This window comes from Nelusetta ayraudi, unplaced genomic scaffold, assembly GCF_046127955.1.
Source record: "Nelusetta ayraudi isolate G7.1 ecotype Tasmania unplaced genomic scaffold, CSIRO-AGI_Nayr_v1 ptg000057l, whole genome shotgun sequence".
Taxonomy (NCBI): Eukaryota; Metazoa; Chordata; class Actinopteri; order Tetraodontiformes; family Monacanthidae; genus Nelusetta; species Nelusetta ayraudi.
This window is the reverse complement of record NW_027466107.1, coordinates 3,152,092-3,173,240: the sequence shown is the minus strand read 5'-3', so window position 1 is coordinate 3,173,240 and position 21,149 is coordinate 3,152,092. Positions and strand designations below refer to the sequence as shown.

The 21,149-nt window shown below is 43.7% G+C and overlaps 3 protein-coding genes across 3 annotated transcripts; 2 read left to right on the top strand and 1 right to left on the bottom strand.

Moving 5' to 3' along the window:
• On the top strand, nucleotides 1–6,151 carry LOC142896704 (uncharacterized). Its single transcript, XM_076038561.1, has 13 exons — nucleotides 1–213; nucleotides 486–656; nucleotides 935–1,036; nucleotides 1,120–1,170; nucleotides 1,291–1,461; nucleotides 1,692–1,768; nucleotides 2,074–2,181; nucleotides 2,272–2,395; nucleotides 2,490–2,568; nucleotides 2,776–2,905; nucleotides 2,993–3,150; nucleotides 3,227–3,586; nucleotides 4,996–6,151. The coding sequence occupies exons 1-13, from the start codon at nucleotides 199–201 to the stop codon at nucleotides 5,943–5,945; spliced, it is 2,496 nt and encodes an 831-aa protein (XP_075894676.1). The 5' UTR covers nucleotides 1–198; the 3' UTR covers nucleotides 5,946–6,151.
• A 112-nt stretch (nucleotides 6,152–6,263) lies between these two features.
• Nucleotides 6,264–8,960, top strand: eif3g (eukaryotic translation initiation factor 3, subunit G). Its single transcript, XM_076038695.1, has 10 exons — nucleotides 6,264–6,395; nucleotides 6,522–6,568; nucleotides 7,257–7,345; nucleotides 7,464–7,523; nucleotides 7,628–7,732; nucleotides 7,848–8,043; nucleotides 8,139–8,252; nucleotides 8,335–8,471; nucleotides 8,654–8,760; nucleotides 8,856–8,960. The coding sequence occupies exons 1-10, from the start codon at nucleotides 6,373–6,375 to the stop codon at nucleotides 8,869–8,871; spliced, it is 894 nt and encodes a 297-aa protein (XP_075894810.1). The 5' UTR covers nucleotides 6,264–6,372; the 3' UTR covers nucleotides 8,872–8,960.
• A 1,248-nt stretch (nucleotides 8,961–10,208) lies between these two features.
• On the bottom strand, nucleotides 10,209–20,464 carry dnmt1 (DNA (cytosine-5-)-methyltransferase 1). Its single transcript, XM_076038596.1, has 34 exons — nucleotides 20,253–20,464; nucleotides 19,772–19,808; nucleotides 19,371–19,478; nucleotides 19,028–19,274; nucleotides 18,837–18,909; nucleotides 18,668–18,755; nucleotides 18,535–18,575; nucleotides 18,392–18,446; nucleotides 18,213–18,296; nucleotides 17,906–18,015; nucleotides 17,683–17,801; nucleotides 17,495–17,587; nucleotides 17,240–17,391; nucleotides 16,967–17,154; nucleotides 15,711–15,894; nucleotides 15,526–15,623; nucleotides 15,212–15,356; nucleotides 14,998–15,113; nucleotides 14,672–14,873; nucleotides 14,418–14,551; nucleotides 14,143–14,322; nucleotides 13,440–13,664; nucleotides 13,141–13,333; nucleotides 12,976–13,066; nucleotides 12,749–12,886; nucleotides 12,373–12,655; nucleotides 12,125–12,266; nucleotides 11,864–12,030; nucleotides 11,591–11,768; nucleotides 11,305–11,500; nucleotides 11,061–11,224; nucleotides 10,822–10,938; nucleotides 10,602–10,695; nucleotides 10,209–10,517 (listed from the first exon to the last, which is right to left on the bottom strand). The coding sequence occupies exons 1-34, from the start codon at nucleotides 20,297–20,299 to the stop codon at nucleotides 10,480–10,482; spliced, it is 4,527 nt and encodes a 1,508-aa protein (XP_075894711.1). The 5' UTR covers nucleotides 20,300–20,464; the 3' UTR covers nucleotides 10,209–10,479.
• Nucleotides 20,465–21,149: the final 685 nt, after the last annotated feature.

Here is a 21,149-nt window from a genome sequence, read left to right as displayed (position 1 = left end):
CGTTATTGTGTAACGCAGCGACAGAGCCATGTGGAAACAGTCACCCTAACTTCGTGCTGTAGCTGCATCGGCTCATTTAAATTACCCTGCGTAGTCATGATGAGTTTACACAGTTTGAACAACTTTGTGTAGAATAGAGGATTTCTATGTAATTTAATTTCATCAACGCAAGTCATCTTCTCAATATTTTGCGGGAAAATGTCGAAATCAAAGGTAAGACACTGATGGTGCTAGCAGTTAGCCTAATCTCTCTCCCTTAGCCCTTAACTTTATTGCGACGGTGTTACCATGTCGAATTGAAAAATACAATTTAGGTGCGGATATGTGCCAACAGTGAAATGATTAACTAGAAACTAGAAATGTGACTCTGTGTTCAGTTGGGAGAGGTTGTGTGAGGCTAAAGTTGCTGCGTTGCTGGCCACGCTTTGGTCTGCTCACGTCGTTTCTTCGCTTTACGCTTACCGACTTGTGGACTTGCTTTTCAGAGTAAGAACCAGAAGAAATCCCGCGCCACAGCCAACCATGTGGCTGAGGAGACGTTTGGTTCGGCACCGCACTCCTTCGTCTTTAATCGAGGTCAGGTTGGGAAAAACGTGGGTCAGCTCATCCAGGACATGCGGAATGTCATGATGCCATTCACCGCCGAGTCGCTGAAGGTTCGTCTGCAAATAATGATATTAAATAAAGAAACCCGTCTCTATGATCCTACACAACTTGTGGCTTCTGATCAGTCATCTAGACTGATTCGGCTCAGATGATGATCAACTCCGACTTGATTGCTCAGTGATTTGTCTTCAAAGTAAACGCACTGATGAGCCTGCCACAATTATCATATTTATTTCATGTCTGGCTGCTGGTGTCATGTACACGCATGATTTATATTCAACATTCCTCCATATACATGAGCCGTTCTGTGTTTTCCTTCTTTTGCCAGATTAGGAAGAAGAATGTGCTGAAGGACTTCGTGACTATCGCTGGGCCTCTAGGGGTGACCCACTTCATGATCTTCAGCAAGACTCAGAATACCATCAACATGGTAGGCTCTGATGCCGGCAAACAAAATATGATAGTAATACTTCTCTGAAACACCATCCAACAACAGTGTTTCTGTGTTTTCAGAGGCTTGCCCGACTCCCCAAAGGCCCCATGCTTTATTTCAGGGTGCTCAAGGTAAATATTCAAGATAAAAACAAGTGCATGGTTGACTTCTTTACCACCCAATGGTGGCATGTGATGTGTTTTCATGTCTTCCAACACGTTTAATAACATTTCCTCTTGACTTCTCCCCAGTATTCTCTTTCCAAAGATGTTGTCTCAACGCTGAAGAAGCATCGTATGCACAAGCAGCAGTTCAGTCACCATCCACTTCTCATCCTCAACAACTTTGGCTCCGATGGCATGCAGATCAAACTCATGGCCACCATGTTTCAAAACATGTTTCCCTCCATTAATGTGCACAAGGTATATTTATTATTGAAGTTAATTTACAGTAAAACTGCTTTCATCCATAATTGCTCAAGATTCTTTGCCTTGATGGCATGATGATAGTATAGTCTTCTGAGTTTTTCTCTGAGGATTAGTCAAAAGTAAACGCTTTCTGATTTCTGAGTCTTGGAGCCGCTTTGCATTTTACACATTTCAGCCGTGACGCCAAGAGAGAAATGTCAAAAGCTTTCATTGTTGTCTTCAAGGTTAACCTGAACAACATAAAGAGGTGTGTGCTGCTCAACTACAACCCAGAGACTCAAGAAATTGACTTTCGTCATTAGTAAGTATAATAGTTTGTCTATATAATATTGTGTTCTTATCTTTAAGGTAGTTTACAGGATTTTTTTTTTTTTTTTTTTTTGCAGCTGTATAAAACAAAATCCACAGTTTAAATAATGTGTTTAATTTAATACTCTTTGTTATGCGAGGATGTTTGGGCTCAAGTGATGACAGCTTTATGACTTGACTGTTCTGTGATTCTGTTCAAAGTAAACGCACTGATGAGCCTGCGCACAACATTTGCGTGTGTCCCATGTACTATTGAAACGTCCCACTGACCAGTACGTTTGTGGCTCCATCCTGCAGCAGCATGAAGGTCGTCCCGGTGGGAATGAGCCGCGGAGTCAAGAAGCTGATGCAGGAGCGCTTCCCCAACATGAACAAGTTTGAGGACATCAGCGAGCTGCTGATGAAGTAAGCTTGCTCGCTTAGTGGCGTGATCCTGACGTCGAAGGGTGCTGAGCCCACTGCCTTACAAACCGTCTTGCTTATTTTTGTCCTCAGGGGGGCGAACCTGTCAGAGAGCGAGGCAGAACAAGATGGCGAGCACAACATAACGGAGCTGCCGCAGGTCTGCTCCGGGCGCGGCAACATGGCGTCCCAACAGAGCGCTGTCCGTCTGACGGAGGTGAGTGTTTTCCTCCCAGTGAGGCAGGAACACACGGGGAAACTGTTAACGATTCCTGAACGGCACCTAAACTTGCTGCGTGTGTCCACTCCAGATTGGTCCCCGCATGACTCTGCAACTAATCAAGGTTCAAGAAGGCATGGGGGAGGGGAACATCCTCTATCACGCCATCAGTGAGTTACGACAACTCTCCACTCGTCACACGTTTGTAGCAATCTGGTGTACATGATGAGAGAACCTGTATGATTTCCATGATATCTACATAACAAAAAGTAAACGCTTACTGATACACCTAAGCTTTTCAATGTTAGTTTTTTTGTGTAGCACAAGTAAAAATGTGTTTTTTAACAGACAGTGGATGTCATCTGTTACCTCACTAGTTTCCAAGACAGAGGAGGAGATACAGGAGATCCTGGACAGGAAGGAGGCTCAGCTGAAAGAAAAGGAGGGCCGGCGGAAAAACCAGGAGGAGAAAGTCGCTCAGAAGAAGCAGAAAAAAGAAGAGAACAAGTAAGTTGATCCATTGTTACTGAGAACTATGTAATCATTCTGTGTTCTTCATGTCTTCTAGTTTAAATACATTTTTTCTCATAACAGGAAAAAGAGCCTGAAAGGTATGAAGCGGAAACATGACGAGGAGGAAGAGGACAGCGAGGTGGAGGATCCTGGGATGCAGGAAGGTCAGGAAGCTGCTGTTGAGTCCGACGATGAGGTGGAATATTACAGACAGGCTGTCGGACAGGACCCGGACGAAGGTGAATATGGGTCCAAACGTGCTCTTCAATCTTATTGTTGGAGTTGGACTGTTAACAATCAACCTTTTTTGTGCAGACATGTTTCCCAGTGCCAAGAGGAGGAAAGGCCCATCACCTGGTAGACCAGTAAGAAAAGAAAGAACTGGCAAATATCCAAAGGAAACTGCTTCAAGACGACAGGAATCAAGGGACAACACCGGGAAAGGATGGAAGAAGTCCAGAGACGGGGATAAACTGTCTAAAAAGAAAATGAAATTTGGAGGAAAGACATTTGGAGCGAAAAGGGCCGGCGACGGGGAGAAGAAATTTGGAAAGAAAAGATTTGATGGGAACCAAAAGGACAAATCCTTTAAATCTAAATTTCTGAAAGCCAAGGCAGGCTTTAAGAAGAAAGGAACGGGAGCGAAACAGGGCTTTAAACACAAGAAAGGAAAAGGCTGAAGTGCCAAACATGTTGTTCAGGACTCAGACTTTGTATGTGTTGTTACACTTTGTGTAGCAGGTGGTAGTAGAAACATCTGTGTCGTCCTGTGGACTATGTACAGGCTGCTGCCGTCAATGACTGTTTTTTGAAAATCAGTGGGAAGACTCAAAGAGACCGTTTGTGCTTTGTTTTCACAATATAACATGTACCTTTGCAATAAACTGTTAAAACCTTACTGTGTCATACTGGGTCTGTTAAAATGCCACTGCAGCCGTGCCTTTTTCAAGTTGATTTTAAAATGCTCCATTCTTAATTAACATGTACATGTCTAATGCATTCCCATTTAACTCTGCAAGTCATGCTTGTTGTGTTTGAGAAATAAATTGGAATTGAAATGTTCTAAAAACTGTTCAATACATAACGTGTAGTTCAGTTAGCAAACTGCTATGGAAGGAGCAGTAGAACTCTACAGCTTCTGCATGTTAATATCGGAGACATCCATGCTCCGGTCACATCATCTAGCTACAGATAGATTATATGCTGGTGTTGGAAAAACTAATCTCCAGAGGAGGACAGATAAAGATCTAAACTGAGCGGGCATGTGAACTGACAGTCTGACCTACTGCATGGCGGACATGTGGAAAACCGTTCAATAGGAATAGGTGTGAAATAAATCTTGGGCCACAGCAAAAGTGGAGATGGCACTCTGGAGGTCTGGTCTAGGCAAGAGAGATAAACTTACAATATTTTAAATAGACTCTGCCCCCACTCACTGGCAAGTGAGGTGGTCCTGTCTATTTAGTGAGTGTCTTCTTGTTCAGAAGGACCAAGTGTTCCAACATGCAGACAGTGTCATGACAGATGTGAAGTGAGCAGAGAAGGAAGAACTTACCCTTTCACAAGTCACATGAAAAGAAAAGGACTACAATCATAACGGGCCAAGAACTGAAAGCAATCCTGTTTCACATTTATAGGCTGTAAAATTACATTTAACTCCTAACTTGACAATGCAAAAAGATAGGGAGGCTCTAAATTTCCGTGTATGTGGTCTGAAGATACACTTAATGATTGCCTGGCACCAAGACCGGGGGCAGTTCCGGCAGTTTGGTGGGGAGGGAAAAAAAACATCTGCTGTCTCTGTTCCTCTTCCTCAAACTCAGAAGTGCAGCTCAGGGGCAAGACAGATGTCTGGGTTGTAGGGAAACTGTTTGCTAAATTTGACGCATCATGAAAAGTAATTTCCTGGAGGAGAACACAAGGCACATTATTCTGTGAGGACCTGTAGTCCCTTCCAAACCTGCACTCTGGTAAGCATGAAGTCAGTTTTGATTGATTGATGAATGTCAACTACAGATGTTATGAGACTGATATGTATAAATTCAGCTTACATTCAACTGGATGACTAAAGAATTAACTTAAAGTTTTATCACAGACAGAAACCAAGAGGATGCAGAATTTTTCCAACTGTGGCAGCTTTCAAAAAGCCCTGCTGCCGACAGTATTCGGGTTGGAGTTCCTGTTGGCTCTGGCAGGAAACCTCTTTGCATTGTGGCTGCTCTTGGTCAGAGAAAGGAGGAACTGGCACACCGGTGTTGTCCTGTCATGCAATTTGGCAATCAGTGATCTTCTGTATGTTCTGACGCTGCCTTTGTTGATCGTCTACTATGCCAGGGGAAAGTATTGGATTTTTGGCGAGGCTGCGTGCAAAATCGAAAGGTTCCTTTTCACCCTCAACCTGTACGTGAGCATCTTCTTCATCATGGCAATAAGTGTCAACCGATGCGTGGCCCTGGTCTGGCCCTTCTTCACTCGATCCCATGTAAAGCCTGCCCATGCCAAGGCCGTCAGTGTCATCATCTGGATCACCGTGGGAGTAATGTCCTGCCCCGTTTTGAAATTTGCCTCACTTTGTGTGCACGACAACAAAACACTGTGTGTATCCGTCTGTGTAAACATTCAGGGGGAGGGAAACACACACTTTTTGTACAAAATATTCCTGGCCGTGTTTGGTTGTCTGATCCCGTTTCTGGTTACTTTCATTTCCTATTGTGTTGTGTTCTGTGTGGTGTGGAAAAATGTGAATATAACCACACTAGACAAACAGAAGGTTGCATTGATGGTCACTTCTGTGCTTATGCTTTATGCCATTTCCTTTGTACCTTACCACTTTTTCCAAATGTATTATTTTTATCTAAACCACCACAGAGGAACGGCTCCTTGTTGGGTCTTTAATATTTACCAAGTGTCTAAAGGACTTGCAGCTTTGAACATGTGTATTCATCCTATCCTTTACATGGCTGTGTTTGACAGTATACGAGTAGCCTGTTGTGGGAAGAGACTTGAAGATAACAACATGGTAGACCAAAATTAGGGTAAAACTGCCTCAGTTCGGAAACTAAATTCTGAAGTTGATTTTTTTTGTAACCAAGTTTGCAATAATCATAATGAAGATTAATTAGTTTACTCTCTTTTTGTTTACTGTCATTAACAGCATTGCCAAAGAAAACGTAGCATTATATGTGACTCATAGTAACATATAATATACATTTAGTGATGTTGTCTCAGATGTCCTTATTGTTTTCCCGCGAACTCTGAATAAAGGTTTCTATTTTTATCCTCTCTATTTTTATGTGACGTTTCCGCTCTAAATAACTATCGATTTATTTTATTTTTGGGGGAAATATATCGAGCGAGTGTGGCGCTTTTAATTTGAAAATTCAACCCGGAACTGTTTCTGGGTGGCGGCGGTCGCTCGGATTTGCGTACGGTCGGTCTCTGCTGCCTCGCAAACCGCAAGGATGCCGTCGATTGAATACGACGAGTAAGTTTCGATTAAAAACATTTAATACTTTTCCAAGACGTCTCTTGAAACAAACCAAAACAAATCATGTGGGCTGTTTTCGTAATATTTTGCCGTAATAACGCCGTAACATGCTCTCTTATTTAGTTCCAAACCCAGCTGGGCAGACCAAGTCGAGGAAGAAGGAGATGAAGGTAAAACGGTTAACTCACTCTTTCAGTCACGCTTCTTCGCTCTCCTTTTTGAAGATGTTAACTTGTTTGTTTTATGTGTAATTTCTGCGGTCATAAGAAGTTGTGTGTTTATGTACTTAGCCTGTTACGAAGCCTAGTTAGCCTAAAGAGCTAACAGTAGCACAATGCTACTCTGCGTTTTCACTTCCACGTGGTTTCCATCAGCGACAATCGCTGACACATTTTCGTTAAAGGCTCCGAATAGCTACGCATCAAAGGCCTTCGTCCTAAAATTTGGGAGGTTTAGGTCAATAAAGATACAGTTATACTCGACGTTCCTCTAAACATGCTGAGGGCCTTGGTTTGTGACGTAAGCACTCCTTTCTGAGGCAAGGGGAGTTAACGGCTAGTTTAGCACTAGCCACTTAGCCAGCTATCTTAACATCTGTAACTAAATTCAAGGGTAGCATACATCCGTGGATCCTCCGTATTCTAGAGAGTTACAAGCCATTTTGTTTCTACTCATTCGATAAGCGTTTAATTGAGTAACTGTCCTGAATGAAGGTTTAATGTTGGTGCCAACGGTGGTCTTGTACGTGCGTGTTCGTTTTGGAACATTATCACAAATTGGATAATTTACTGGCTTCTTTAACAATAGTTGAAAATGGTCTCTAACAATATTTGCTATGTTAATGCGTGTATTTTACAGGGACATTACCACCCTCCAAGGAAACCATCAAAGGAAACATAAAGACTATCACCGAGTATAAAATTGATGATGACGGAAAGAAGGTCAAGGTAAATTTGCATTTGTCAAGATGCCTCTGCACAGGTTTATCAAATTCAGCTAGACACACTAGACATTTTTGTTCTGTCCCATGTTTGTTATTTATCAATTTTGTTTGCATCCCTCTAGATTGTCCGTACTTTCAAGATCGAAACAAGGAAAGCTTCCAAAGCTGTTGCAAGGAGAAAGGTCTGAATTTGGTCTTAGAAGTATTTCTTTTTACATTGAGTAAGACTTTGACTAAAATAAGGTTGGTGGATTTTTTTTTTGTTTTGTTTGTTTATTTTTTCCAGAACTGGAAGAAATTTGGCAACTCCGAGTTTGATGCACCCGGTCCCAACGTTGCTACCACCACAGTCAGTGATGACGTCTTCATGACCTTCATTTCCAGCAAAGAGGTAGGAAATAACGAGGAGATTTTTTTCACTGTGTTGCATGGAAGGCTACCTTCACCTCTATTTTAAACTTAAAATGATTAACCTGAGTGGTTGTATCTTTTCTTTACCAATATAGGACCTAAATGCCCAAGACCAGGATGAGGATCCCATGAACAAGCTGAAAGGACAGAAGATTGTGTCTTGTCGTATTTGCAAAGGAGACCATTGGACCACTCGCTGTCCATACAAGGACACCCTGGGTCCCATGCAGAAGGAGCTGGCTGAACAGCTTGGACTTTCCACCTCAGACAAGGATAAGCCTGCAGGTTCAGGTACTTCATCATTGCAATTATTAGATTCAGGGTTCTTCTCATTCTCTTGGTGGATGTGTATTTAAAGTGACGGTTTTTCCTTTTCTGCCTTTGAGAATCTGAACCCGAACCAGCACAACCTGCTCAAAGCAAGACCGGGAAGTATGTGCCCCCCAGCCTGAGGGATGGTGGCACCCGACGAGGGGAATCCATGCAGCCCAACCGGAGAGGTGCGTTTAATTCAGTGTGCTTGGCAGCCGCACAGCCACTCGTTAATGGGGTGTATGAACATCTTACTTTTTTGCCCCGCAGCTGATGACAATGCTACTATTCGTGTGACCAATCTGTCGGAGGACACCCGTGAGACTGACCTGCAGGAACTTTTCAGACCATTTGGCTCCATCTCGAGGATCTACCTGGCCAAAGACAAGAACACCGGACAGTCTAAGGTTAGGGAATATTTTCTTCAAATAAAGACATTCACATTAAATACGTACAGCAAATTCAGTGCAGATAGAGGATTTGACCTATTTGTGGAATAATATTTTCTGTATGCTATTCCACAATATCCAGTGGCACAAAACAATTCAGTTCATTCATTGGTGGATTTTCTTTTTTTTGCTCCCTCCAGGGATTTGCCTTCATCAGTTTCCACCGTCGGGAGGATGCATCCAGGGCCATTGCAGGAGTGTCAGGATTTGGATATGATCACCTTATTCTCAATGTTGAATGGGCCAAGTAAGTGGTTATCATTCTGGACAACTAAAATAATTTATTGAGGATTACATTCATTCATTCATTCCTCTAATCTGGTTTAATTTTTTTCCCCCCAGGCCATCAAACACCTAAGGAAATCATCAGAATATTTGTGAAGTTGATGCCAGATTTTATTGTTATAAAATGTGGCAGTTAATTAAAAATAAAGAAAATCAATGTTGGCACAGTTCCGGTGTTTTTTCCCCCCATCTCCCCACCTGTATCTTTTTGTCTTCATGCAATCTTTTGTTTTCTCAGTTTTCAGTCTTTATGAAAGACTCAAAAAAATAAATCAAAATAAATCAAATTTCACAATTTAGAAAACTCAGTACAGATGAAATTCAGGAATCCCCAACAGGTGGTGAAGCAGGGAGCAAAGGAGTTCTTCAGGTTTTAATTAAAACTCACTTTCAGCTCAACAGGGTGTAAAAATGCAAGCTGAAACTTTTTATTTCCCTCACGTTTAAGGCAGAAGGTTGTCAGTGATGTGTGAAGATGAAAATTCTTAAAATATATTGGAAGTTATTTGTTATTCCTCAACTGTTCTTTTACACCTCAGTTTGATAGTCATTTAGTGTTAATTGTTTGCTACGGAAGTCTCTTCTTTATGGCACAAAACGTGGGCAACAATCTACGCGCAATGGCCAAATGCAGAAAAACAAATTGATACATTTGTGAACAAAAATCTGGAAATCTTAAACACGAAAGTTGCTTTTAGGTCATCGAGTGGGCACACTTGTTTCGGGTAGAATAGCAAAAGTTAGCTTAGCCTGTCAGTTGAACCAACGGCAATTTCAAACCTCTCAGCAAAAATATATCCAATTTAGCAGCTTTCCCGAACTGCATCCAGCGTTAGCCTCATCCGGGCAGGCAAACAATACTTTTAACAGCCGTTTCCGAACAAATACATGTAACGCCGAGCTCTGCAACCTACCGTGGCGAAAATCCTCTCACACCGACATCGCGTTGTTATCACATGCGGTTTGAGATGCCCGCTGACCAATAAGAATCAGCTCACGAACTATCAAACAAATACATCCGCATTTACACAACTAACATTTAGGAGTATTTGTGTATTAAATTATGGGAATTCCTTAGGCAAAGTAGCTTATGGTATTGGCGGATGGACAGTGAATTCGGAGGGTGGTTTCAACACTAACAATTAGTATGTTCCAAGAATCTAAAGTCTGTCAGCCAAAATGTAAAGATAAATGTTGAAGAAGCAAACTCGCAACAGGTTGAAAAAAAAAAAGAGTTGCGAATTGTAAGTGACCCTGCCTCTGACCGGTTTTCACTGACTGAAACATCAAAAATATTTTTCTGTATTAGTATTTAAATTTTTTTTTTTTTTTTTTTTACACTTAACTCGTTGAAATTAAATGTCATTAATTCGGTTGACATAGTACATAATTTATGAATTCCACAAAGTCTGAAATTTCATAAGAGCTTTATTTGAAACATTACACATATAAAAACTACATACAATTTATACCACGTGGGGTGAACATTTCCCAGCAACATGATTAAAAGCACATTTAAAATAACATGAAATGGCACTACGTAGAATGTCCATGGCGGTCACTTAATGACAAAGTTAAATCCCAACTGATTTTTTCTTTTTTTTTCTTTTAAAGGAATGATTGCCAAAACATCAGCAACAGCACACATGGAATCCACTGTTGCAGAGAAGGCAGTCAGGGACTAGTCAGAGAGCTCCATCTTCTCTTGCTTAATGTTTTCTGTTGGAGGAGAGGGAGGGAGATGTGTCATTTGCAGTGTTTGGTTGGAGCATTCAATGCCAAAGACATTCAAACAGGAGTCACCTGAGACTTGCTCTTCCTTCAGTCGCTCCATCATACACTTCTTAAGCTGTAGTCCAATGGCCCTCGAGAGGGGAGGGGGCACAGCGTTTCCAACCTGGCAGCAAGAGGACGACGCATGATCACACGATTAGGGGATATATACAGTTGCAGCGGTTACTGTGGGAATGCAGTAAGTTATTTGCAACAATACTTGATACAACATCATCTATTTTCTTTTTACTTGTCTGTGTTTGTCCAGAATGTTTCCAAAGAAGCGGTAGGTGTCTGGGAATCCCTGAGAGCGAGCGCACTCCCTGACGCTGACCACCCTGTGTTGCTCAGGATGCAGCACACGTCCCTGAAACAAAACATTCAAATTTAGCTTAGTACCACAGACAGGCATTCAATCAGTAGCCTGGTGGCAGCACGCAGCTGCTGTCTGAATGAAATCCGAGCATCCAGCCGAGCTAAAGGTCGTACCTGCTTGCCCATGGGTTCAGGGTTGGTGACAGTGGTGCTGAAGAAGCCGTCCCACTCCAGCCTGCCGTACAGGCCGGCCCAGTGGTTGTGGCGGTTGCCAGTGTGTGGCAGACACCAAGGGATCAAGGTGTTAAACTGCCTATCTGCAGGGTCGCATGGCTTCCCTGCAAGAACACATCGAGAATCAGCAATGTCGTCAAACTGGGAATTAACTTGCTTTGACTCAAGTGGAAAGCATGCATACCTCCCGCACAGGTGCAAACACCTCTGAGTGCACCAGTGCTGCTGCGGCCGTTCTTCTTGTCCAAGTGTGTGTAGCGCAGCTTTTTGGTCATGGTGCCATCTCTCAACCTGACCTCGATGCTGGGTAGGTCCCTCCAGTCGGATCCTGGAGCCAATGGAATGTGACGCATACGGCCTTCGACCAAGGCACTCATGTCCTACGGGGAAAACAATCACAATTTGATTTAGCATTCTATCGGTTTATCACCATCAAACAAGTCGACACTGAGAAAAGTCAGACTTCTCACTTTGCAGATATGGTCTCGCAGAATGGGCTGATACTGCGTGCCTCTGATCTGCCTCTGGAACCAAGACTGCGGCTCGCCGTTGTAGGAGATCTCCAACGCAGCCGCACCGTTGCGAATCTCCGGCAGATCGGACATGGTGTCTCTGACAGTGATGGTTCTGTAGATCCCGCCGTTGCCTCTGTTGACGTGCAACTTAGGTTAGCAGGCAGCTCAGAGTGTGAGTTGTGAACGGAGAGAGGTGCAGCAGGGGAAAAAAATAAAATGTCACCGTACCGAGTCACGTTAGAAACGTATTTCTTCTCGTCCACCACCACGTTTAGAGAACAGGCTCTGGGAGCAAAGACGTGCAACGGCTCGGGGTAAAAAGGCAGCTTCTCACCAGGGGCAGCGGCCAGGATAATTGCCCTGCGACGGGTCTGGGCGACGCCATATTGGCCAGCCTGATGAAGGGGGTGGAGGGGTCAAGCATGTTAGTGAGGCGGTAATATCTTGCATATCTGGCAAGTTCCCCCTTTTAAAGAGTCACACACACACCTGGAGAACACCAAACGTACACTGGTAGCCCATCCGAACCAGACAGCGGAGCGTCAGCTTCAGGACCATGGAGCTCTTGAAGGACACAAAGTTCCTCACGTTCTCCAGCAGGAAGAACTTTGGTCTGTAGTAATCACAGTAACTGCAAGAGAAAAAAGGCCAAACTTTTACACACTTGCTAGACGTCAGCAGTCTCTGCTCACACGCAAAATGTAGGTTCGTGCCACCATAAACCTGCCCGTACCGACCTGAGATAAGACACCACGAGCGAGTTCTTGAAAGCCGAGTAAGTGCGAGAGTTGAAGCGGTTCATTCCGCTGAAGCCTTGGCAGGGAGGTCCGCCGCACAGCATCTCCACGTCGCCCTTCTGAGGCAGCTTCTGGCCCAGAGAGTTTGTCTTCTCTCCAGACATGACCAGCTTCAGCAGGACGTTGCAGTCCTCAGTGAACACCGTGCTGCCGGGGTTGTTGAGCCTGAAGGCCTGAGCGGCAGGCTCCCACATCTCGATGGCCCACAGGGTCTCGGAGATGCCTGCAGACGACAAACACGGGGGAAAACCACAAGAAGAGTGAAGACACCACGTAGAAGGTAGACTGCATGATTAACGCACAACGGGTCATTTACCAGCCTGGTGGAAGCCCTCGGAGAGTCCTCCACAGCCAGAGAACACATCCAGCGTGCGATACTTGGGCACTTTGAGAGTCGGTTCATTCTGAGAGTCTTGTGCTTCCTGTGCAGCAGATGCCTTTCCTTTGCCCTTTCCTATTGGAAAGTTAAATAATGGACAGGATTTAGAGGGAACCCCAACCAAATAGTAAATCTACATTTTGGAATCAAGAAAGGCACTTTACCCTTTCCTTTGCCTTTCCCTTTGCCTTTATGATTAGCAGAGCGTGCGTGATTTGGAGGGTCTTCAAAGCTTTTCGACTTGGCATTATAGGCCTGTGAAAGAAAGACGTGAGAATGGCTCGCGTGTTCACAGCAACAGCAAAGGTCCTACTCCTGCACAGATGTACCTCCAAGAAATAGAAGCGGTCGGGTCCCCCGCTGGAATAATCCTGGACTGATTCGATCAGGTCTTCTCCATACTCTACTTGACAGCGACCCAGCACTTCGGTCATGTCGACAGTCACCTCCTCGTCGCTCCAGTACAGCTGATTGATGTCTGTGTGGTAGCTGCTCTTCACACCTTTGTGGGTGTTCTCAGGCCTGGAAGGTGACACACATACAAAAAAAAAAAATAAGGTCCATTAAAACGTTCCTGCACACCAACAGCCTGGGAGGAAACTTTGTTCAACCGTCAAGTCTCTTTCACCTGTATAATTTGTAGAGCCGCAGTTTGACATCTGCGTTGTCGGACTTCGCGTTGCTGCGCCTTTGGCAGAAGATCTCTTTGATGCGGCCAATGCGGAAAGGATCGGGAGCGTCCAAGTTGGAGCCCTTGATGTAGTCTGAGGACTTCCTGTAGTACTCGGGGTAGAGTTCCTCGTCCACGTCGTCTTTCCTGTGAGAACGTTTCACTGGACTGGCTGGCTTGACGCTAAGGAGAGGAGAGGCAGTGAGTCTATTGGTTTAGACGTGAAACCGTTTTTACTAATGTGGACTAGCAGTCAAAGGTTTGGACACATACTTCCGATTTTATGGTTTTTCCTTTCATTTTCATAACAATCTACATTGTAGATGGTCACTCAAGGCATCAAAACTATGAATGAACACATATGGAATATGTATTCAACAAAAAAAAAAGTGTGAAATAACTTTTAAAAAAAAATTGTGCAGTCTAGAATAGCCACACTTCATATAAAATATATACAGCAAATTTAGGTATTTAACTTTTTTTTTCTTTTTGCCACATTAATCCACATATCTTGGTCATATATTTCACATCTTCAATATGTATAGACAGTGTAGAAAGTAGTAAAGATAAAAAAAGAAACGGGTGTGTGTCCAAACCTTTGAACTGGCAGTGTTTATATATATAAAAAAAAAAACAGCAAATTTTGACTTTCTATTCTTACGTAAAATGAAAAGCATCGGGTGGCATGTAGACACTGTCTCCCACCCTGAACTGCTCCCCCTTGAAGCAGGCAAGAGCATACAGAGTCTTGGAGTCATTATCTTCATTCTGCAGGGGTTCAAACGGACAGGGTGTCTCCCGTTCTTTCTTCTCGTTGATCCTGACGCAGCTGCAGCAGAATCTAAGGGAAAGCACATTGACAGCAAGGGCAAGAGTTAGGTGAGTAAAACCAAACAAACAGATCCTATGCAGCAGTTCGAGGCGTTGGATGGTTACCTGAACTTGCTGTCCTCTGTTGCCGTCATCTTGGGGGGCATCTCAAAGCGCGCAAACTCTGTGTCGTACCAGAACTGATAGAAAAAACTCTTTCCGTCGTCCTCGATCACTTTGATGTCAACATCCGTGCCACCCTGCATCATGAAAGCAACAAAGTGGTTTCGAAAAACTGGTTGCACCCAACTTGGAAGATAAGCAAATAAATCTGAAACCCCCCCGGCCCCCCCCAAAAAAATGTCTTCACTTCAACTTACCTCCATAAACCAGTTGTCAGACGGAGCCTTATATGTGATATTAACTTTGCCCTGCACGTAATTAAGCTGCATGTCTTCGCACTCATCCACCATGACCAGCTCCAGTGGGTCGGAACACTCTCCCAGGACCGTCTGGATCCCGCGGAAGAACCAGTGAGCGTGGAACATCTTTCCGTGTGTATCTTCCCACATTGAGGTGATCCTAAGTTGTTAAAAAAAACAAACAAAAAAAAGATTCAAAGGGATTAAAATCACAAATGACTAATAAAACTTGTTTTATTTCTGGATTTTATGTCTTACAAAAAAAAAAAAAAAAAAAATCTCACCTTGCCAGATACAAAGGAATACTTGGATCCTCAGAGGAAACGGAGACACAGTCGCCCACCTCCAGCACCTCATCATTCAGACAGACCTTCTTGTAGTACTGCCTCTTCCCCTCAGTCTGAATGGGATTAGGATCGAAATACTTTATTTAACCGCGTGGCGCTTGGCTAGGGAGGATAGCCAAGGGGATATGATTATGTGATTAGGAATATATACCTGAACTGCTTCGCCGACCCAGGTAATGTTGCACTGAGTCTGCTTCTTCCTCTTGGCCTGGGAAACTTTTTTGGGTTTCTCCGTTGGAACGTCTTCCTCAACGGTCTCATCATCTTCAGCTTCCTTCACTGCAAGGTTCGGACACCTGAAAGGCAGCACGGCACAGAACAGCACATGAAAGATAGTCTCCATCTGTGAACACGGGGCTAGAGATAATACATGGGGTGCATCACTGGAGTATGGGACGAACAATAAAACATAAAAATTGGTAAAATATGAGAAGTTTAAAAATGATAAATAAAAAAATAACTTGCCTCCTCTGCTTACAAGCCTGTTTATTTTTGCCACTTCCTCCAAATTTAATCATGTCCTTGCAAGCTGCACACTTGCCACAATCAGGAGACTGGCAAACCTGGAGATAAAACAGATTGGAATTTAGATAGTAATAGGAAAGCACACTGAAATTGGGATCCAGTGCAGCTTATAGGGAGTAACTCACCTCACAGACACCACAGCGCTGCCTCTTGGATGCCCCACTCTCCTTGTCATTCTGTTCGATCTGATCAGAGAAGAAGGTATCAAAGATCTGGTAGACCAGCATGGTGGTGGTCGCTTTAGTCGGTCCCTTGCTGTCCTTCTCGATCTTTGTCGGGTGACGAATGGCCTGTCTCCTGGCGGCTCTCCTGTCAAAAGAAGAAACCTTGTGATCCCAGAAGATTTTTTTTTATTGATTGATTTTCTAAAAACTCAGGCCCAACACCTGAGGATATGTGGAGCGATGGCATAATGGAGCCCCTCGGCTGTCAACACACCACAGCATCAGGCCATGCAACAAAACAAGCAAACAACGGCAAAGATGTACAATGCAGAGTTCACCTTTAACGCAAAAGGCCTGAAGGTTCGTGACAAACACTCAGGCGAACCCTGTGTGTCCAGAGCCAACTGTAGCCTGGGTTAACACGCCCACAAGAGTTTCAGACTACGTTAGACAACCCCCACGTCAACAACTGCAGGTTGACATAAGCCAATTGACTCTTTGTTCCATCTGCATCTTAATTACCAAAGAAGAGTTCCTATTATTGTGACATAGGGATGACAGAGGATTGAGTTCACATATTTGAAGATGATAATTAGCCAATTGCTATAGGACTGAAAGAAGAGCTTTTAAATGGTAGAAATATTTGTGATCAAGCACCGCTTAAAAAAAAAAACAACCTCAAAAACAACAAAACAAGAGTACACAGTAAAATTCAACTGCAACATTTTTGGATTGTGGTTATGGTGAGTTACACAACTGTATAGTAGATAACATCTGCATACAATGACAAAACTATTTACAATAGGAAAACCTAAAGTCTGAGATAAACTACTATAACCAATATAGATGGTATGATATTGTTTACTGTACAAGTGCTTCTAATAAAATTCAAATATGCCAATAAAACATAAATAACCAGCGTGAAATTAAAAAGAAATAAGGACGAAAAACTAGTGTGAACTCTGAGAAATCTTTGTCCATGTAGCCTCTAATGCGTCACACTTACACAGCACCATACAAGCTGAGGATGCATTCACAACGAGGCCTACCTACCAGTACAGCAGCATGCTGCATTAGGAAATGCCAGAGGAGTGTTAGACAATTTGGGAGAACAAGGGGTGAGGAGCAGAAAAAGACAACACAAAAAACCAAAAAGAAAAGAATAAAATACAGAACTCCTCAACGGTTCAGCTCCACAGAGCTGCACTTGGCCATACCTCTTTCCCAGGGTGACTCCTGCCAGCTTGATGAGGTCTCTCATACACGGAGTGACGATGATGGGCTGCTCATCCGAGTCGCCGGCCTCGTCGTAACTCTCCACCTGCTCCACCACAAACTGGGCATGGCGCAGCAGCGTGTCCTCGGTGAAGCAGTTGAAGTTGAGTCCGGCGGGAGGCACCGTCGTCTGAGGGAGCAGAGCCGGATTTACATGAGCAACACACCAAAAGAGACCTTCACCACCATGTTCGGCCACCTATGTAGATTGTCACCTCGATCTTGTTGAGAAGGTCCTCATAGGTCGCTTCACGGTTCTTCTGGAGGAATTCCACCACAATCTTGCTCATGTAGATCTTCTCTTGCATTAGGGCAAAGATGGGCCCATACTCCTCGCTTGACTGCATCAGGATGTAATCAGCAAACGCTAGATGTGGAGGGGGAACAAACAAATTTTTTGTTTTACATGAGAATCAAATGAAAAATATCGAGCATGAAATGTGGGCTTGGAAAACCTGTAAACTACCTACCAGTGGTGAATCCAATCAAAGCTTTCTCCCCACCATCAAAACCAGTGATCCACCAGGCATTGATGGGTCCAAGTTTCTTAGCAGGAACTCCACCTGGAAATTTTAAAATAAACCACCACTCGTGTAAAATGTCTTCACTGCACAAGCCAATGTCACACTTCTGTTCCTGCAAGATGGCTTTTTCTTACCATCCATACAAGGGTTGTCATCATAAATAGGTTTGACAACACAGCTGAAGTACAGCTCCACGTTCTTCTCAATCAGCCCAGAATCAAAGGGACAGAGGTGGCCGTGCTTGTCATATACACTGAAAGACACAACAGTTGATAAGTTTCACATAAGGACATGTTAGTTTTTTTTTCCCCCCCGTAATACACCAAACTCCCCAAGCATCAATGGTCAAACACTGACCTAAAGTTTGTGATCTTGTGTTGGGGCAAATCTTCATAGCTCTCAAACCCATCCTCATTAGAGTCAAACAGAGAGAGGCGCTCATCCGTGAGCATTTCGGGTTCATCGAGCTAAAGAGAAGAGGGAAAGAGCCATTCAGCATCACTTCAGTATCTCGCAGAAATCTCATTTATTCTCATGTCATATTTTACAAAACAACCTATCATAGTGTAGAGAGACTAATGTGAGATGTGCGAGATGAAAAATACAGCAAACCTTAAGACTCACTTCGCACATTTACAAAGTTTGCTGAATGCAAAATCCTCACCGCGTTATCGGGATCCCCTTGAAAGAATTTGAGATCAGAGTCATCCAGGTATTGTCTGCAGTCCTGGCATTTGGGGGGTGGCGTCTTAAAAATAAAAATAAAAATAAAAAATAGTATGCTGTCAGTACTCTGAGTGATCGCTCTGCCAAAACAGTGAACTGAGTGAACAAAACCTTTACCTTAGCAGCAGAAACTGGCTTAGTAATGGCACTCTTTGATTCCTCTGGGGCAGGACTGTAAAGAGTCAATTTGGAAATTAAAATTGTTCATTTGTGCGAGAGCGCAGCCATCTTTGTTGTGTTTGTTGTGACAGGAGACCTACTTTGCATCAGATTCAACCTTGAGACGCTTCTCCTCACGACACTACAATGATTTAGAGTTGATGGAAGTTAAGAAATGTCCAACTCTTGAGACACATACATTTCATAATGTGCACTTTATATTTTTATATTTACTTCATCAGCAACATCAGCATCTTCTTTTTTCACTTCAGTTTGTCCATTTGCAGCTTCCCCATTCACGTCGTCAGACTTGCGTTTTTGACTGCAGGAAGAAGGTTTTCATTTAGATTTGCCAGCAACCAAAGTGAAAAAGTGTCATCAAATAGGAAACCATTTAACTCACACTTTAGAGAACATTGACATAATGGTTGGCTGTTTCCCACTGTTCCTGGTAACCCTGGAGCTGGCTGGAGACTCTGAAGCACAGAAACATCAAGCTCTATGTAAATTCATGTTTCAAACTAAATGGTAATTTTTGTCCCCACAAATCATATGATTAATATTTATTGGCGCATGGAAAAAAAACCAACATACTTTTGGTATCAGAGTTTCCCTTGCTTTTGCGACCACCCTTTCCTTTGGAAGCAGTCGGTGACTTGACCGCCTCGTCAGCCTCCTCCCCCTCTTGAACGTCCATGGTCACATCCTCACCCTCCTCGTCTTTGTGGGAACCATTTGACAGGCCGTTTGTTTTCCCATTCTGCTCGGCGTCGACATGAGACCCGTTTTCAAGATGAAGCTCTTTTCCCAGCAAAGCCTTCACTTTGGCGATGTAGACCTCCTGCGGACAGTCCGTGACATTTGTTACACGTCCCAAGAGAAACGCGCGAGTAGTCAACCATGACAATGTGTTCTGCAAGCCTAAAGCGACACTAACCATTGTTATCTCTGAGCTTTTCATCTTTTCCTCCAGGCTGCTGAGCTGGTCCTGTGCTTCAACATGCAGGAACTTCTCCACCAACTTGAGCTTTTCTTTAACATGTTCCTGGAAACAGATGGTCGGTAAAATACAGAATGAGGGATATGAAATATTATGAGACACTTTTCTAATGTGTGAGAAAGATGCCCGGGAGCTTGAATCTTCCTCCTTAGAGTACTAGTAGACACGGCATGTCAATAATTTCATTTAGAAATGACATACATTCAGTAGTAGTGGATTAACAGAATGACTCAAATAATGCTTAATTGTTGTTAGAAGCCAAGGATGGACTGGTGAACAGTCGCTGGGCAGCCGACTTGGATGCGTCTGAAAACTCTGGAAAAAGAGCCTCAACCCACCTCTTCGGAAAAGTCATCCTCATCGAGCACCTGCAACCTGTGAACATGGAACAAAAACGATGCTTGAATGAAGGGAGCCAGGAATCGAAAGCCCGTGTCGACAAAACCCCCCCTGCGGATGCGAGCTAACGGGAGCTAACAAAACTTCCTGAGTGGCGCCAAATTCCCACACGCCGCCCCTGCTGCCTCATCCACTGACAGAAGGGATGCTAAGTGGCTAACGTTCACAGCGGTGTTGTGTTAACTCTTGCACGAAGCATCAACCCCGTTTATCATGCGGTAGCAGGCTAACGCTAGCAGCAGCTGCTGCGGCTAGGAGGGCAGAGCAGCGGCGGTCGTGGCCAACTCAACTGCGGGCTGACCGCAACAACTTCTTTCATGTGTTTCAACCTCGTTGTGGCTTCGAGGCATCGGGGACGAAGACAACAAGCTGCACGGATGCTGCATTAATGCGATATCACTAGCATTCAGGTTGCCTTACCTTTTCTTGACATCCTCTGGCAGGGACAGGGAAGTCCTGGATGGCATTCTTGCTGCTGGTAAAAGATACTGACAAAAAGAGATAAAAGTGCTTTAAAATCCGTTAAAACCACGTTTAAAACCGCCGTTAGCAGCGAGAGAGTGGCTACTGTGTGCCAGTCTGCAGTTCGCCTGTTTTTGCACTGGACGATGTATGCAATTCGGGCGCGCGGGCCGTCTTTTCGCGCGGAAACCTGGGTGTTCTGGACTGTACCACTGCAATTACCCGCGGGGGTGGTCACATTCAACGAAGCCCACATCTAACTACGGAATGGATTAAATTAGTCCAAATTGTGTCGTTTTAAAGCAAAGAATTGATTGAATATTTGTAACACACACTCTCTCCCCCCCGTTTTTTAAAAGAATATATATTGTATGTCTTAATAATATCTATCTATATATTCGACGGAGGACATTGCCCCCACTCGATAGTACCCTAGCACTTTACCGGAAGTTGGCAGAAACTAGCAAGCGGGTGCACTCTAATTATTCTCCAGTGTGCGTTGTTAGCTTTTAATATATGTACATATTTCAGCTGTCACCTATATATTCTACCAGAAACGCAAGTATCCTTTTGAAATTGAGATGTGAGGGTCAGATCGCTTCAAAAGATGTTCGAGTTTATTTAGATTGGACCGATTTTTGGTTACACAACATGCGGACAGTAAATTTGCACCTCAAAACAATATTCATATTCTTTACACTGACGTCCCAAAACGATTCAGAAAATACAATCATTCGGATAATTTTAATTTTAACAGAATATTGTGCCATTCACCCCACTTGGGAAATAGCTTTAATTCAAAAACTTCAATGCCCTGGCACCTACTGATTTCCAGTTTACACCATTGATTAGAAT

What these genes read in the sequence shown, in the direction of transcription:
- dnmt1 (XM_076038596.1), bottom strand. Translation starts at nt 20,299, where the DNA reads ATGCCATCCAGGACTTCCCTGTCCCTGCCAGAGGATGTCAAGAAAAG. An exon ending in AGCCAGTTTCTGCTGCTAAG is followed by an intron (nt 18,297 to 18,391) that starts GTAAAGGTTTTG and finishes TTTATTTTTAAG; the next exon opens with ACGCCACCCCCCAAATGCCA. An exon ending in AGGGAAAGGCAAAGGAAAGG is followed by an intron (nt 12,887 to 12,975) that starts GTAAAGTGCCTT and finishes ACTTTCCAATAG; the next exon opens with GAAAGGGCAAAGGAAAGGCA.
- LOC142896704 (XM_076038561.1), top strand. An exon ending in CAGAAAAAAGAAGAGAACAA is followed by an intron (nt 2,906 to 2,992) that starts GTAAGTTGATCC and finishes TTCTCATAACAG; the next exon opens with GAAAAAGAGCCTGAAAGGTA. An exon ending in TAAACACAAGAAAGGAAAAG is followed by an intron (nt 3,587 to 4,995) that starts GCTGAAGTGCCA and finishes ATTAACTTAAAG; the next exon opens with TTTTATCACAGACAGAAACC.
- eif3g (XM_076038695.1), top strand. Translation starts at nt 6,373, where the DNA reads ATGCCGTCGATTGAATACGACGA. An exon ending in CGAGGAAGAAGGAGATGAAG is followed by an intron (nt 6,569 to 7,256) that starts GTAAAACGGTTA and finishes TGTATTTTACAG; the next exon opens with GGACATTACCACCCTCCAAG. An exon ending in AAGCTGTTGCAAGGAGAAAG is followed by an intron (nt 7,524 to 7,627) that starts GTCTGAATTTGG and finishes TATTTTTTCCAG; the next exon opens with AACTGGAAGAAATTTGGCAA.